Source organism: Vicugna pacos, chromosome 14 (genome assembly GCF_048564905.1).
Source record: "Vicugna pacos chromosome 14, VicPac4, whole genome shotgun sequence".
In the NCBI taxonomy this organism is placed as follows: Eukaryota; Metazoa; Chordata; class Mammalia; order Artiodactyla; family Camelidae; genus Vicugna; species Vicugna pacos.
The window spans coordinates 60,202,779-60,215,285 of record NC_133000.1 but is presented as its reverse complement, the minus strand read 5'-3'; the positions used below and the strand labels follow the sequence as shown (position 1 = coordinate 60,215,285).

The 12,507-nt window shown below is 43.0% G+C and overlaps 1 protein-coding gene and 1 long non-coding RNA gene across 14 annotated transcripts in view; one reads left to right on the top strand and one right to left on the bottom strand.

Annotated features, from left to right (window-relative positions):
- GPC6 (glypican 6) overlaps window positions 1-12,507 on the bottom strand; it is a 1,040,045-nt gene that overhangs the window by 542,308 nt on the left and 485,230 nt on the right. The window contains exon 1 of one of the 13 annotated variants that reach the window (XM_072976452.1): window positions 9,677-9,769. The exons of the other annotated variants lie outside the window; for them this stretch is intronic. Coding sequence (XP_072832553.1) covers window positions 9,677-9,746 — 70 coding nt within the window. The 5' untranslated portion in view covers window positions 9,747-9,769. Of the gene's footprint in view, window positions 1-9,676; window positions 9,770-12,507 lie in introns of those variants that run through there. 13 annotated transcript variants of the gene reach the window in all.
- On the top strand, window positions 9,385-10,614 carry LOC140701164 (uncharacterized). The gene is made up of 2 exons (XR_012080077.1): window positions 9,385-9,993; window positions 10,119-10,614. It is a non-coding gene; the product is annotated as an uncharacterized lncRNA (long non-coding RNA).

Genomic DNA, 12,507 nt, shown 5'->3' with positions numbered 1-12,507 from the left:
CCTTTGAAAACAGGTTTGTTTGTTTTATGGGCACATTTTTATGCTGTGCCCGTAACAGTACTTCATACACAGAGGCCATCAAAATAAAAACTTTAAGTCAATAAGGTCACAATCAAACAGAAATAAAAAATTCTGTTACATCAAATAAAATTCAGTTATTTTGTGTTAATAAATTTTTACTATGAAAATAAGAATCAGTAGAACCAAGAAACACAAAGGTGATGCCCAAAATAAAGGTTCAAAGATACAAATAAAATGTAGGTTATTCAACTGCTTTAAGACTTGTTTCAAATATCAACAATGTCAAATCTTTAATAGGAGTGGTCTTAGATAAGTGTAGAAATTGCATCTTAAACATTTATTGTTTTTTTTCTTTTAATGTTAAGCCATCAAGGTCAATTTAATGAAATTTCATATAGCTATAGGGCTGGCGGTTTAATAATGAAGAATGCTGTGTACCAGTTTAGAGAAAGCTTCAGGGGTTGTCTTATATGCGGTTTTTAACAATTCACTTAAGCCAGGGGTCATCTGAAGATGAAGAGATTGGAAAAAATAAATCCATAATGATGGCTGAGCTGCTTCCAGTAGCTAACGGAATCTGATACAGGGGGATCCAGCTGACAATACGTGTGGCCTAGGGTGATGTACCTTTCAGGAAAAAGTTTGGTTTTTTAATTTAAGTTTTCATTTAATGAATTTGACAGCCACATACACATATAACACACACACCCCTATTTAATTCTAAGTTGATGATATAGATGATTTCTTCCTATTGTGAGAAAAAAAAAGTCAGTATGTTTTGTTTTGTTTTTTGATCTTGGTTTTCTTCTTTGTTACTTCTTAGTGATTTTTATGCCCAATTAACATTGGACTCTTTTGCTGAATTCTTACCTATATTTCCTGATCTCGGTAACTTCTATATGTGTATTGGCTGCTTCCCTATTTGTAAGGTAACCTGTATTTCTCAGATTTATAAGTTAAAATAAATGTTCTCAACCCTTTAAGACAAACTCCACCAGTGGAGAACGGCAGCGTCGTCTTTCTGTTCCTGGGGATCATGTGCACACATTTGGGAAATCTAAAGAAAAGTCCAGAATGGCCTTTCTCTATAAATCAGAAGCGTCTCCCTTTCCATCAGATCACACAGGTGGTCATTTCCCCAACGTTAAGCTCTAAGGTAAGTGCGTGGTGCCTCCGGGGACATCGGGAAGCAGGCGATCTCCAAGTTTTGTGTTCACAGCTGCAAGGACCACATCATTCCTGTCTGCAAAAGGACAAAGAATTGCTCTCTCCCACCAACCCCCCTCCAACCCCCACCCCCCCTCAGAAAAAAAAGAGAGAGACAGTGGATACTGGGCCAGAAACCTCACAGATTATACCACCATAAGTAAGTTGGGTGTTCTGAGGATAATAAAACCATCTCTCTGAAATTGATTCACAGAATCTGGATCTCATCATATTGTGATGGACAAAATGAAACGTAGGGCCCCTTTATCTACTATACTGACGCAGTATTAACGCAACTTCAGGCAAGTGCTATCCTCTACTGGTACATGAATACTTCGAGGCTTTCTGTTGGTTTTCCAAATTGTCTCTAACTTAAAATGAATGATAAACATGTGGTCAGTAATTTTTAACCACAGACACCAAAAAGAATTAAAGAAACAAACCTGATTTAGAATGCCATTAACTGTGTTAAAAGGTTATTTTGGATATCATTTATTTTGCTTATACAAAAAAAATGTAGTTAACATAGATTAAAGCCCGATAAATGCAGCTCCGTGTATTTAGTTCCTCCACTGTTGTCCCCAGCGATAAGCTCTGAGCAGGTTACAGAGAAGTACTCTTTGTCCTTCCTTTCAAAGGACACACGAAACTATGCATGGAAAATGATGTAAATAATAAACTGGGTTGGAAAATAATACAAGATAGAAAATTGTACTTGGCAGGCAGATATAAAATTTGTCTTAAAAAACCCCACGAAACTATAAAATGCTGTCTAAACATACAGTGACATCAGTGAGATCAAAATTGGCAAGTACTTAAGAAAAAAAGTGTTTATTTCAATTATCTCTTAGAAGAAAAGTGATTTGTTCAACTTGGATTTGCTGTAGTTCTCTGAGTTATTTGATGGGAGTGGACATGGCCATAATCTCACTGGCCAACAAGGCAAACATATCCAGCCAACCCAGAAACTCAAAGCAGACGTCAACAATCAACACACATCTTCCCATGGGAAGACTTGGCTCTGAGGACTCAATTATTGCCAAATAAGCCATTTGCTTGGAATGGGATTTTTCTGGGCAGGGTGAGAGCTGAGGATGAGGGGAGAGTTAGCAAAAGGGACTGAGGAAAGAGATATAAGTGACTTGTCCTAGGAGAGAGTCTTGGAAAGGAGACAGGTTCAAGAACTGCGGAGGTGGGTACCCAAGAAAATTACTAGTGATGCCCAAGGCCATATCCAAACAGATGCACTGATGTCATTCCAGCCTCAACGTGGTCTCTGAAACTGCTTTCAGGAAGACTTAATGTCTCCTTTCTCACCTCTCCAAAACTTAGCACAATGCCTATAAGTTAGCACATATACAGTCACCATTTGCTGAGAGAATTATTGAATATATTTGCATGTACTGGAGCCCTGGTTAGTCTGCAACATGACACAGACTATACAAGAAATATCCTCTAGTTCACCCTCTTTATTTTTGTCCTCCATTTTTTTTTTTTTTTGCTGCTGTTTGTATGTGTGTATAACTTAACTGAGATGGTAGGGAAAGAAACTTCTGTCAAAGGAGCAACATTCTACTGAAGGAAAATATTGACATTCACAAAAAAAGACCAAAGCTCTTGGTGCCCCTCTATCTTTACGATGCCTCTACCAGCAAAGAAAAAGCACAGAGGTTAACAGATTTAGCAGGGAAAGCAGGTTGTGGTCCCATTGACAGCTAGGAAATGAAATGACATCCAGTATTTGATGATTGCCCTCAATTAGCCTATGCAAAGCAAGAATTAATTACCAGCATCGAAAAAGCTCACCTTTGACTCCCCTTTCAAGATCTCACTTACACTGAGTGTTCCTCTGGTGTTATAAATGAAAGTCTGGTAGACTTGATAACTTGCTTTTCCCTTAATATATTTTAGCATGAAGTAGTTTTATTTAACACGGCAACTTGTACTTAATGAAAGAGGACTCTTAGCTGGCCTAAGATGTAGATATAAATCTACATATGAATATAGATGTAGATATAGATAAATAATATATAGATCTATAGATAAAGATATATGAATGACTGTGATTTACTGAAAGAGAATGCAATGGGCATTAGCGGTATCATTGCACATATTAGCTTTGGAACTCTCAAGGCAGCAATCAAATGTATTAAAGCAAACCTTTAAAATAATTTTATTACTGTACAGGGAAATAAATTATAAAAATAATGTCTGTATAGGTATAGATTCTATTTTTTGACATACACCTCTAACAAAAGCTGTGTTTCTTTTCCCCCAACCTAGTAATGAAATAAAACCAAATGACTCCCTAAAGCCATTCACTTAATGAAATAATTTTATTAAGTAAACAATAAAAACTTCTTTGGCAACAAAGAGATCACTTCAGAACACACAGGAATGCCCAAGGAAAAGGCTGGAACATGATGTGCTGGGGGAGTGATCTGGGTAAATGGGAAGGCTTAGCCTGGCTTATCTAATTCTGGTAGAAAGCACCAATCTTAGGTAACATGAGAGTTAGGAAACACAAGCCAAGTGTCAGAATGCAAGAAATAAAAACCCGGGGAAGTACAGAAAATAAGAAAGCGGGAAAGGGGTTTCGGGAGAAGAAATTGACTTGAGCACCTAAGTTTCACCCCGTGTGTGAGATCCTTTTACCTAAGTCCGTGCAATGATGACAGAAAGGTGCCAATTAGGAAGTTAATAAACTCAGAAGTTACTAATTGGGTTGGGGTCAAAAGGATAGGAAATGAGAAGTGTGCCTTGTTTGGAAGACCACTGGGTTGAAGTCCTATTACAACAGGTATTCTCTATGGCAAAGGAAGCAAGGATTAGCAACATGGGCAAACGTGCTTCATTGTTATATTAACATATTGTGTGGCTGGTCATTGGTTAAAGAATGGTCCAAATCTTTACTCACCTCCGTAGCATCTGGCATTTCTATAAAGCCTGCCAGCCAGTCATCAGGGAAGGGGATGGATTTAATGGTTTAACAGGGAACTAAGCTAGCCTGAGTGAAATGTTTTTATGTCATGTACAGCGGACAAGCATAACAACTGACTTAGTAACTGCCCATCGTATGGAGGTTTCCAAACTTCCTCTTAGTGGAGCCAAGGGCAGAAGCATACATGTGTGCTGGCCTTAACTGAGAATGTGCACTGAATAAACTGAACACACCTTGAAAGGTCAACTAGAGAAAAGGGTTAATAGATTCACATAGTATGAGTTCGCTATCCCAGTATGACACTGGGGCTCAAAGGGGGATGCTTTGCACTTTCTTCTGAAGATAATTTAATGAAGTGGTGAGAACTGGTTAACCTGACTTGGTCTCGGTTATTTCATCTGTAAGATAGAGACATTATTGAGGTCTATTTCAGTGTTGTCATGAAAGGGCTTTGAACCACGCCTGCACATAAGGAGGGTCCAATACCCATAAGCTATTCTTAATATTACTAATAAAATAAAATTCAACCCTCTAATTCTGTAAAGTATAGTTTTGAGAGATTACTTAGATTGTGTTCTTTTTAAATAGTTCTCTGTGAAAAGATGTTTGGGTCTTTCTCCAGAACAGTGCTCAGTAAAAAGGCAAAAAAAAAAAAAAAAGGCATTTTAAAGGCAAATGAAAGTGGATTGTGTGTTTTCCAAAGGGGGTTTATTGTTTCTGGCTGCAGCACTACATTTTAAAAGCCAATTATTTTCCTACAAAAACAGTCAGCAAATAATGAGTCACATAGCCGAATTTTGTGACTTTTCAGAGACTTATTTTTCTGACAGCAATATATCTCTGAGTAACTTTAAAATTCTGTTGAAACTGGATTGTTTAGACAGTGTTCACCAACTTCTGCCTTGAGTGTTAACAGCGAACCACTCAGTTTAAGCAGAATAAGGCTGGGTTGACTGTTCTTGAATATAGTAACGTTGCAGTCCGCCCCAAAGTAAACAGAAATTGGCAATTCGAAAATGTCATCAACCCAGAGCTTTCAAGGTGCTAAATATTTAACCATAGCTAATAGACTGCAAAGTAATACTTGCTTGGCCAAATACGTGTGCTTTTCATTTCTCCCTGATCACTCCTGGCATCTTCTTCGTAGCCTCACTCAGCATTTCAGAAGCAGAGTAACCCTGAAGGCCGCAGCCACCACCTGGTTCTACAGAACTCTAGACTTAGCCTGAGGAGCATGCTTTAGAATCAAAGCTCTGGACCTGGGTTCAAGTCTCAAATCTGAAACCTAAGCCCCATGTGACTTTCAGCATGTCACCTCACCTACGTAGGCCTCAGTCTCCTCAACTATGAAGTCTTACAAGTGGTTTTGAAAAATAAACAAGACAATGAGCATTGACTACTTAGCGAGTGCTAGGCACACAGCCCGACACATACGGGCAATAAGCACGTTAACTGTTGGTATTGTTGCAATTTTGTGACACACCAAGTCCTTCCCCATCTCTGGGCCTTTGCCATTGCTCCTTCTTCTCTTGGAAGTTTCCTCCCTTGGGTTTGACATGAGTGTCCCTTTCTCAGCTGTTACTGTCCCAAATCAGATGACACCTCCTCCCATGGGTCTTGGCTGATCCTGATCTTTCTGGTGAAAGCAGCTGTCCCTCGTCTCCCCAGCCTCCCTGCCATCCCCTGTCCACTGCATTACCTGACTGTAACTGAAATGACATTGTCTGATGGTCTCCCCCACCCAAGGGGAAGCTCCTTAAAGGAGGGACTATGTCTTTTTTCACCATGAGTTTTCCAGGGCCCAGAACAGGGCATGATTCACTGGGGCTTCTAAAGAAACACTTAGTGATGAGTCAACTCTTACTATGATTATAACGAGGATACCTCGTTATTAACTTATTTAATTTATGCACTAGGATGTTACTCAGAGTGTAACATTATTAAAGAGAGTTCCTGAAAAAGTTACTCCATCAGGCAGGCATTATACATGACTTTTACTAATTATAGCATCAAGTGTGTCATTAGTGTCTGGGATTTGGGCAAAAATAACATGCTAAGGAGAGGTGGGAGAAAGTGTATTACATTAGCATAATTTATCTCCTAATCAAGTTGAAAATATAAGATGCTTTGTGATATCTTCCCCAAATACGCTGGTGCTCTCAGAAATGACTCTGAGAAGAAGTGGGATAGAAAGTAAGGTGTCCACGAACGCAGGAGTGTGGGCAAAGAGATGCTGATACCTTTGCAAATAAGAACAAAAGGCAGACAGAAGTGAGGACTCACCCTACAGTTATCTAGCCTTAGTTGATGGCATTACTGTTTTATCACCAGTGATATTTTATCAAGAGTTGTGGTGCTTAGTTCTCAAAGGCCACTGAACAAATACCGCGTCAAAGGAAATGCAATGAGGATTCTATGCATAAAAGCATACTGTGAGATGTGGTATGAATTCTTTCTCCAAAAATATAATTTGTGAGAGACCAAGCAGAACTGTGGTTTTGGCAACTTGGGTGGACCATTCCTCGAGAGTCCTAATCTTTATCAGACTAAAGCTGGGTACAATATACTCTGAACTTTTATTGTCAAACCTAAGCCAAGTGTGATTCCTCCCACGCTGAAAATTCATAAGGGTAGGGAACTTTTACGTCTTCCTTATTTGGTAGTTGAATATTTTGATGGTTTTTCCTCCGTCATCCACATTCCTGTCCTCCCTGCTACACATCTCCTGTGTTGACTTTTAAAAGTTATGTTTCTTTATTTTAGGCTAAGAGGGAAAACAAACAAACAACGACCTGTAAACCTCAGTGGGAACCAAGACACAGAACCTGTAATCCGGAGAGTCCTCAGAGCCCAGCAAGTTCCGTTCGGCTCCTAATAAAACAAAATCGCGGCGTGGACTCCTCGTCACTTGTGAGACAAATGAGATGATGGGAGGGAAGAAGCCAAAAAAGCAACACGGCCCTGCATCTTCAGTTAGCCACGGGGGGAAAATGAGACAAACAGCCGTGTATAATTTAGAGGCTCGCTCTCTGGCTCTTCCTGTCATGGGAAGCCTCTCACAGAGGAAGGATGTGTGATCTAGTGACAGTCAGAGAGCTTGGGAGTCGGTCATCTTGGGTCGTGTTTCCAGCTAGTTCACTGACTTACTTCATGACCTTGTGTGCAGCTCAGTTCCTATCAAAGTGACCAAAACAACCTGCTTTCACGGATTCCATGTTTGCTGTTTCTGGGTGGGGGGAATGCCAACAATCCTTCAGTATACATGTTTAATACGCTTAGTACCAGACAGACCGGATGAGCAAAGGCCTTGGTGTTTGAGACCAAAATGGGCTTCTGAGACTGTGAGGATAAGATGACAAGGGACACGGAAATGAGGTGAGAAGGGACAGTCTTTCCTATCTGCAGGGTCGTGTTTTGTTTTGTGTTTTAATTGGTCAGCACATGGTGAACGATTCTGCTGATGAGAGCGGCTGAAGTCAGTGCCAAAGTCTGTAACCTTATTTGACCAAGAACGTATGTGGGTGGAAAGGATTTATTTTAGAGAAGAAGTAGGGCTTTGTCTAATAATAACCTTTAACTGAAGCGCTGAGAAAAACTAGACAGAGAAGTTGGAAAGCTGACTCCCACAGGCAAATTTCAAATAGTCATTGCTGGGTCTCAGAACAGATACTCATGGAGAAAGAAAGTACCCAAATCCACAGAAGATTCCAGAAAGACAGTGAGTAGAATTCCTCTGCCACTTTGAAGAGTGTGGAGAAGCCTCTGTTACGAGCGAGGGCCAGACCTGTAGTGCAGGAGGATGGGGTGGGGGGCTGGACATTGTTCAGCACGGACTCCCCCTTCACAAGGTGGGGGAACCTCAGGAGAGGTCAAAGGAGGAGCAAAATGTAGTGACTCCAGACCATCATTAGGCTCTGACTCAGACAAGACAGGCTTTTTCTGAGGGTCTTCCCTCTGCACCATACTTGGACATCTCTTCTGCAAATCCTCATTCTGCAAAATAACTTAGAAACATCAGCCTAGGTCATACGTTATGAACCTACTACTTGTCCTTCACTACTCACGATCTGAGGAAAGCTGGTAACCACAGTGCAAGGCAGAGCTAAGGGTAGAACAGCCGAGAGTTTTCCATCTGGCCGTCCATCCCTTGAAGAAAAACAAGCCCTTAGTGAAGTCACAACTTTTCAGCTGGCCGACCAGGTTTCCTCCATAGCAGGGCTCAACACAGGTTACTTCTTGGCCAACAAAACCATGGAAGAGCCTGGAACAACTGCTGTTAGTGAACGCCTGCCGCCTCTTTCTAGACTCCATGGATTGCACCTGCTGTCAACCAGCAGCCTTATCAGAAACGTGAGGTCGGGGTTGGGGGGATGCAGCAATGTTGGCCGCACCTGGAAAACCCTCGCGATCACGGACAATAAAGGGAAACACCAGGATTGGAAGGCCCGTGGCTCGGAGCACGCGCTGTTTCTTCATAGGAAGCACCTGGGCACACTAGCGGCTTATCCCCTCAACTTCTCTCCACCTTACAGCTGGCTCTTGGGGGTTAGCCAGCCCTCTGAGAAGGGACGTTTAGAGAGAGAGCGCACATGAGCCTAAGCAAGCAGCCCCCAAATCAAAGCTTAATCAATACCCCAGGTTTCAAACCCAAGACCTGAGAACAGTCCATAGACCGCATGTCTCCAGAATATGGCCTTCCCTCACTCGCCTGAAACAGCAGAGGGAAATCAAACCGCCTCAAGAGGCGTGAGAGAGAAAGCAAGAACCTTAGGACTCAGGAACCATTTCCAGCTGGGTTTCTGGAAGGAAGCAAGCAAATGCAGTAATGAGTATCCACCTGGCTGAGAGAACTCCCTGGAGAAGCCACTGAGGAGAATGGACGGTCCCAGAGCTGAGCGCCTGGGAGGTGAGGGTTCACTTAGGGAACACAAAAAGCCTTCCATTAGAGGTGACTGTCAAGCACTGTAGCCTGAAAGTCACACACGTGACCCCGCCGCCAAGGGGCCTGTCGCAGCAGTTCCAAGCCTGTAGCCAGTTTGGTCAGAGGTTCCTAACGGTCTTCCCCGTGTGCGGGGGGCAGGCCTGCCTGTTGCAGGGGGGCCTAGGGGGGTCCAGGCTGGCTCTCACTCTCCATGTTGAAAAGCATACTCGATGGGGAAGAGGGTGGACAAGGTAACTGTTACCACCCCAAAGAAGGCCACGTGAAGAGGCTGTCGCAGATGCAGAGCAGACTGTCTCAGACTCGGAGCAGACTCCGAGAGAGGAATTCAGGGGTGCTCAGCTTGAAATACCCACGTCCTCACTTCCTTTCTGAGCCTGTGGGGGACTGACCGTCCTGGGAGGTGGCCAAACATCTTCCCCTGCCCAGCAGAGAGCCCAGACGAGCCGATTCGGAGTCCGGGCAGCACATGGGCGGCGCACAGCCAGCCCCAGGCCTCCACAGAGCCTCCAGCACCGCCACCAGCTTGCTCCTCCCGGCCTCCCTTCGGTCCAGCCATCCTCTCTTACCTTTGGGAGAATTTCTTGAGGGACTCCTTACAGCCAAGTTGTGGGAAGACGGGGGGAACTGACACAGCATCGGCTTGACCAGGGAAGCAGGTCGTTGATTGGTCAAACCTGCAGTTATTTCACAAAGACAGCACTGCGCCTGTGCGTGACGGGGACCCGTGGGGACCAAGACGCTTCAGACTGCGGCACTCAAAGAGTAGAAATGCTGTCCCCGAAGCCCTTGACAAAGCGATAAGTCCTCCCGTAAGGAGAACCTAGCTTCCCACGGCACAAGCAGCTTCTACGGACTGATTCAAGCCTCGCTAATCAGATTCCAGGTTTGAAATTCCCCTGACTTCTTAAATTCTGCCCCAAAACCCTGGACTGGGGGGACAGATTCGAGCCTCGCCTCCTATCTCCTTGCTGGTGGGCTTCTCAGCAATGCTCGCTCTTTTCTCAAAAGTCAGTGCCATAGGATTGGACTCCACGTGTGTCTTGCTGGATAACAACCTCTGAGCCACCAGGAAACTGCAGAGCTCGCACGTCTCTCCAGGAATAGCCCGTCTGAGCGGAGAGAGAACCAGGTCCCTTGGCCCGCTAGCGAGCGCGGCCCAGCTTCGGACAAGGTGGCATTAAAAGTCCCAGTGCAAAGAGGTGGTGGCATCTTATCTGACCCGTTGCCAGCTCAGAAGGCCAGTGAAAAACTTCCTTCATCAAAGATTAGTTATTTAGAGAAGCCAAAAAGGAAATCCCTCTGGGTGTACAGAAAGTGAATTAATCTCAGTTACTGAGCACTTTGTGTTAGGCACTGTATTTAGTGCTTTACACATGTCATCCCATGTAATTCTAAAGTCAATGTTATGAGACTGTTGCTAGTATTACACGGATTTACCCATGGAATAACTGAGTCACGCCTAGGTAATACAAAATAAGAAATATGTCTATTTTATATCCATAAAGGTCTAGTTTGTTTGTTTGTTTGTTTATTTTTAAGAATACTTAGGGTTGAAAGAGAGTAGACAGATGGACTTCATTTTGGTTCTGATCTTTGCCACTTAATAGGACGACTAATTGTCCCAATTTGTTTGGGAATGTCTTGGTTTCAGCATGCAGCCTGGGATAGCCCTCAGAATGTTTGGTCATCCCCTCCCCCGAAACTAAGTAGTTCTCAGCTTCTCGTTAAAAAACTATAGAAATCTAAGCCCCACTTTAATGTCCAGGGAAGAGGTTAATAAGCACGTTGTGTTGTAGCAGGTGTCCACGTCACACTGATGCCTGCTAATGCTGGAAGACACTGACTTCAGCTTAGCGGAGACAGGTGACCTGTGAACCAGTCTTGCCAGGCTTGCATTTACTTGGAGGCTGGGTGTGCGTGCTGACTTCTGCCTTCAGCTTAGTTCCCATCTGGTGGCGGTGCCAAACCACACCTGAAAGAACTACAGCATAAAAGCAAAGAAGAGAAAAGCCAAGTGCGTGACACAAGAGAAAAATGTTAATTAAAAAACACGGAAAGGATGAGAGTGGAGGAAGGCAGGTAAGCAGATTTCAAGGGGAACGTGAGTGGGAGAAGAGAGCAGTGCCAGGAGGGACGGAAGCAGGAAGCAGCAGGGAGGGGGGCCTGCCTGACTGGGCCCTTCTCCCCTGCGGCCTCCAAGGGCTCCTGATTGGCCGCAAGCAGCCGCCACTCACAGCTTCTGTTTCTCTACAACTTGGACCATTTTACCAGCTATTTAGTTAGTAAGACTAAATAAATGGTGTCGACTTCAGAAAACATAGCACATTCTGTTTATAGATGTGTACATTCCTTCATACTCTAAAACTGTGATAACCTTTGGCAAGAACTATATATTCCATTGCTCTGTCTTCTCTGAGAAGAAATTTTCTTTCTATTCTCACATGGCCATGGAAGAAACAAAGACTACCATATTTAGAGGAAGGCAAAAAGGCACGGCTTTAGGAAAACATTGACTTAGAAAGCCTTATCCCTGAGAAAAAGACTAACGGAACGAGCCAATGAAAAATTCCCACTGAGATTTATAGGATTTAGAAACTTCTGTGTGTGTTCTGTTGTTCACATGCACTTTAAGTTGACCCAGAGCATTAAAGCCATGCTGATTTTAGCTAGCTACTATGTTTTTGGAAATTAGGGTTTAAATCCCACTTCTGTAGTAGGAAAAAAGTGATCCCATGAAACTGCCTGGTTGGAATCTGGTAAAAGAGCATCTTTTTATGAAAGAAACATTACAGAGAACAAGCAATGAACTACCACCCAAAAGGACCAAAGTCTGTTTGAATATTTTACCAGGAATATGTATTCTTTATAAATTAAGTTAAAACAACTCATAAAGAGCCCTATTAGCCTAAATCACCCAGCATGTACCCCCCCATACAATCCCTCTATGAAGAATGTCCTAATGGCCATGGCTGCCCATAACCCCCCCCTTTTTTTAGATCACAATTCAGCACTTCTCTTACTTTGCTTTGCCTCATCATTTTTACACATGCCTTGTTCCCTAGATTTAAACTGCACTTTAAACTGAGGAGAGGCGTCTCATTTATTCATTCATTGATTCATTCATTCAACCAACATTTACTGAGTGGCTGGCAGGTGTCAGCTTAATTCTGGTGCACAGAATACAACGGTGAATGAAAACAGTTACTGAATCATATATACAGGATTGGGGAGGGAAGACTGGTAAATGAACAAGAAATGATGTCAATGCTACATGCTAAGGAACAGATAAACTTACGATTCCAAGGACCTAATCTTAAATGATCAAGGAAGGACTGTCAGAGAAAATGACACATAAGCAGAGCCATTTGCTTCGCAGGTTAGTAACAGTGAAGCAAGC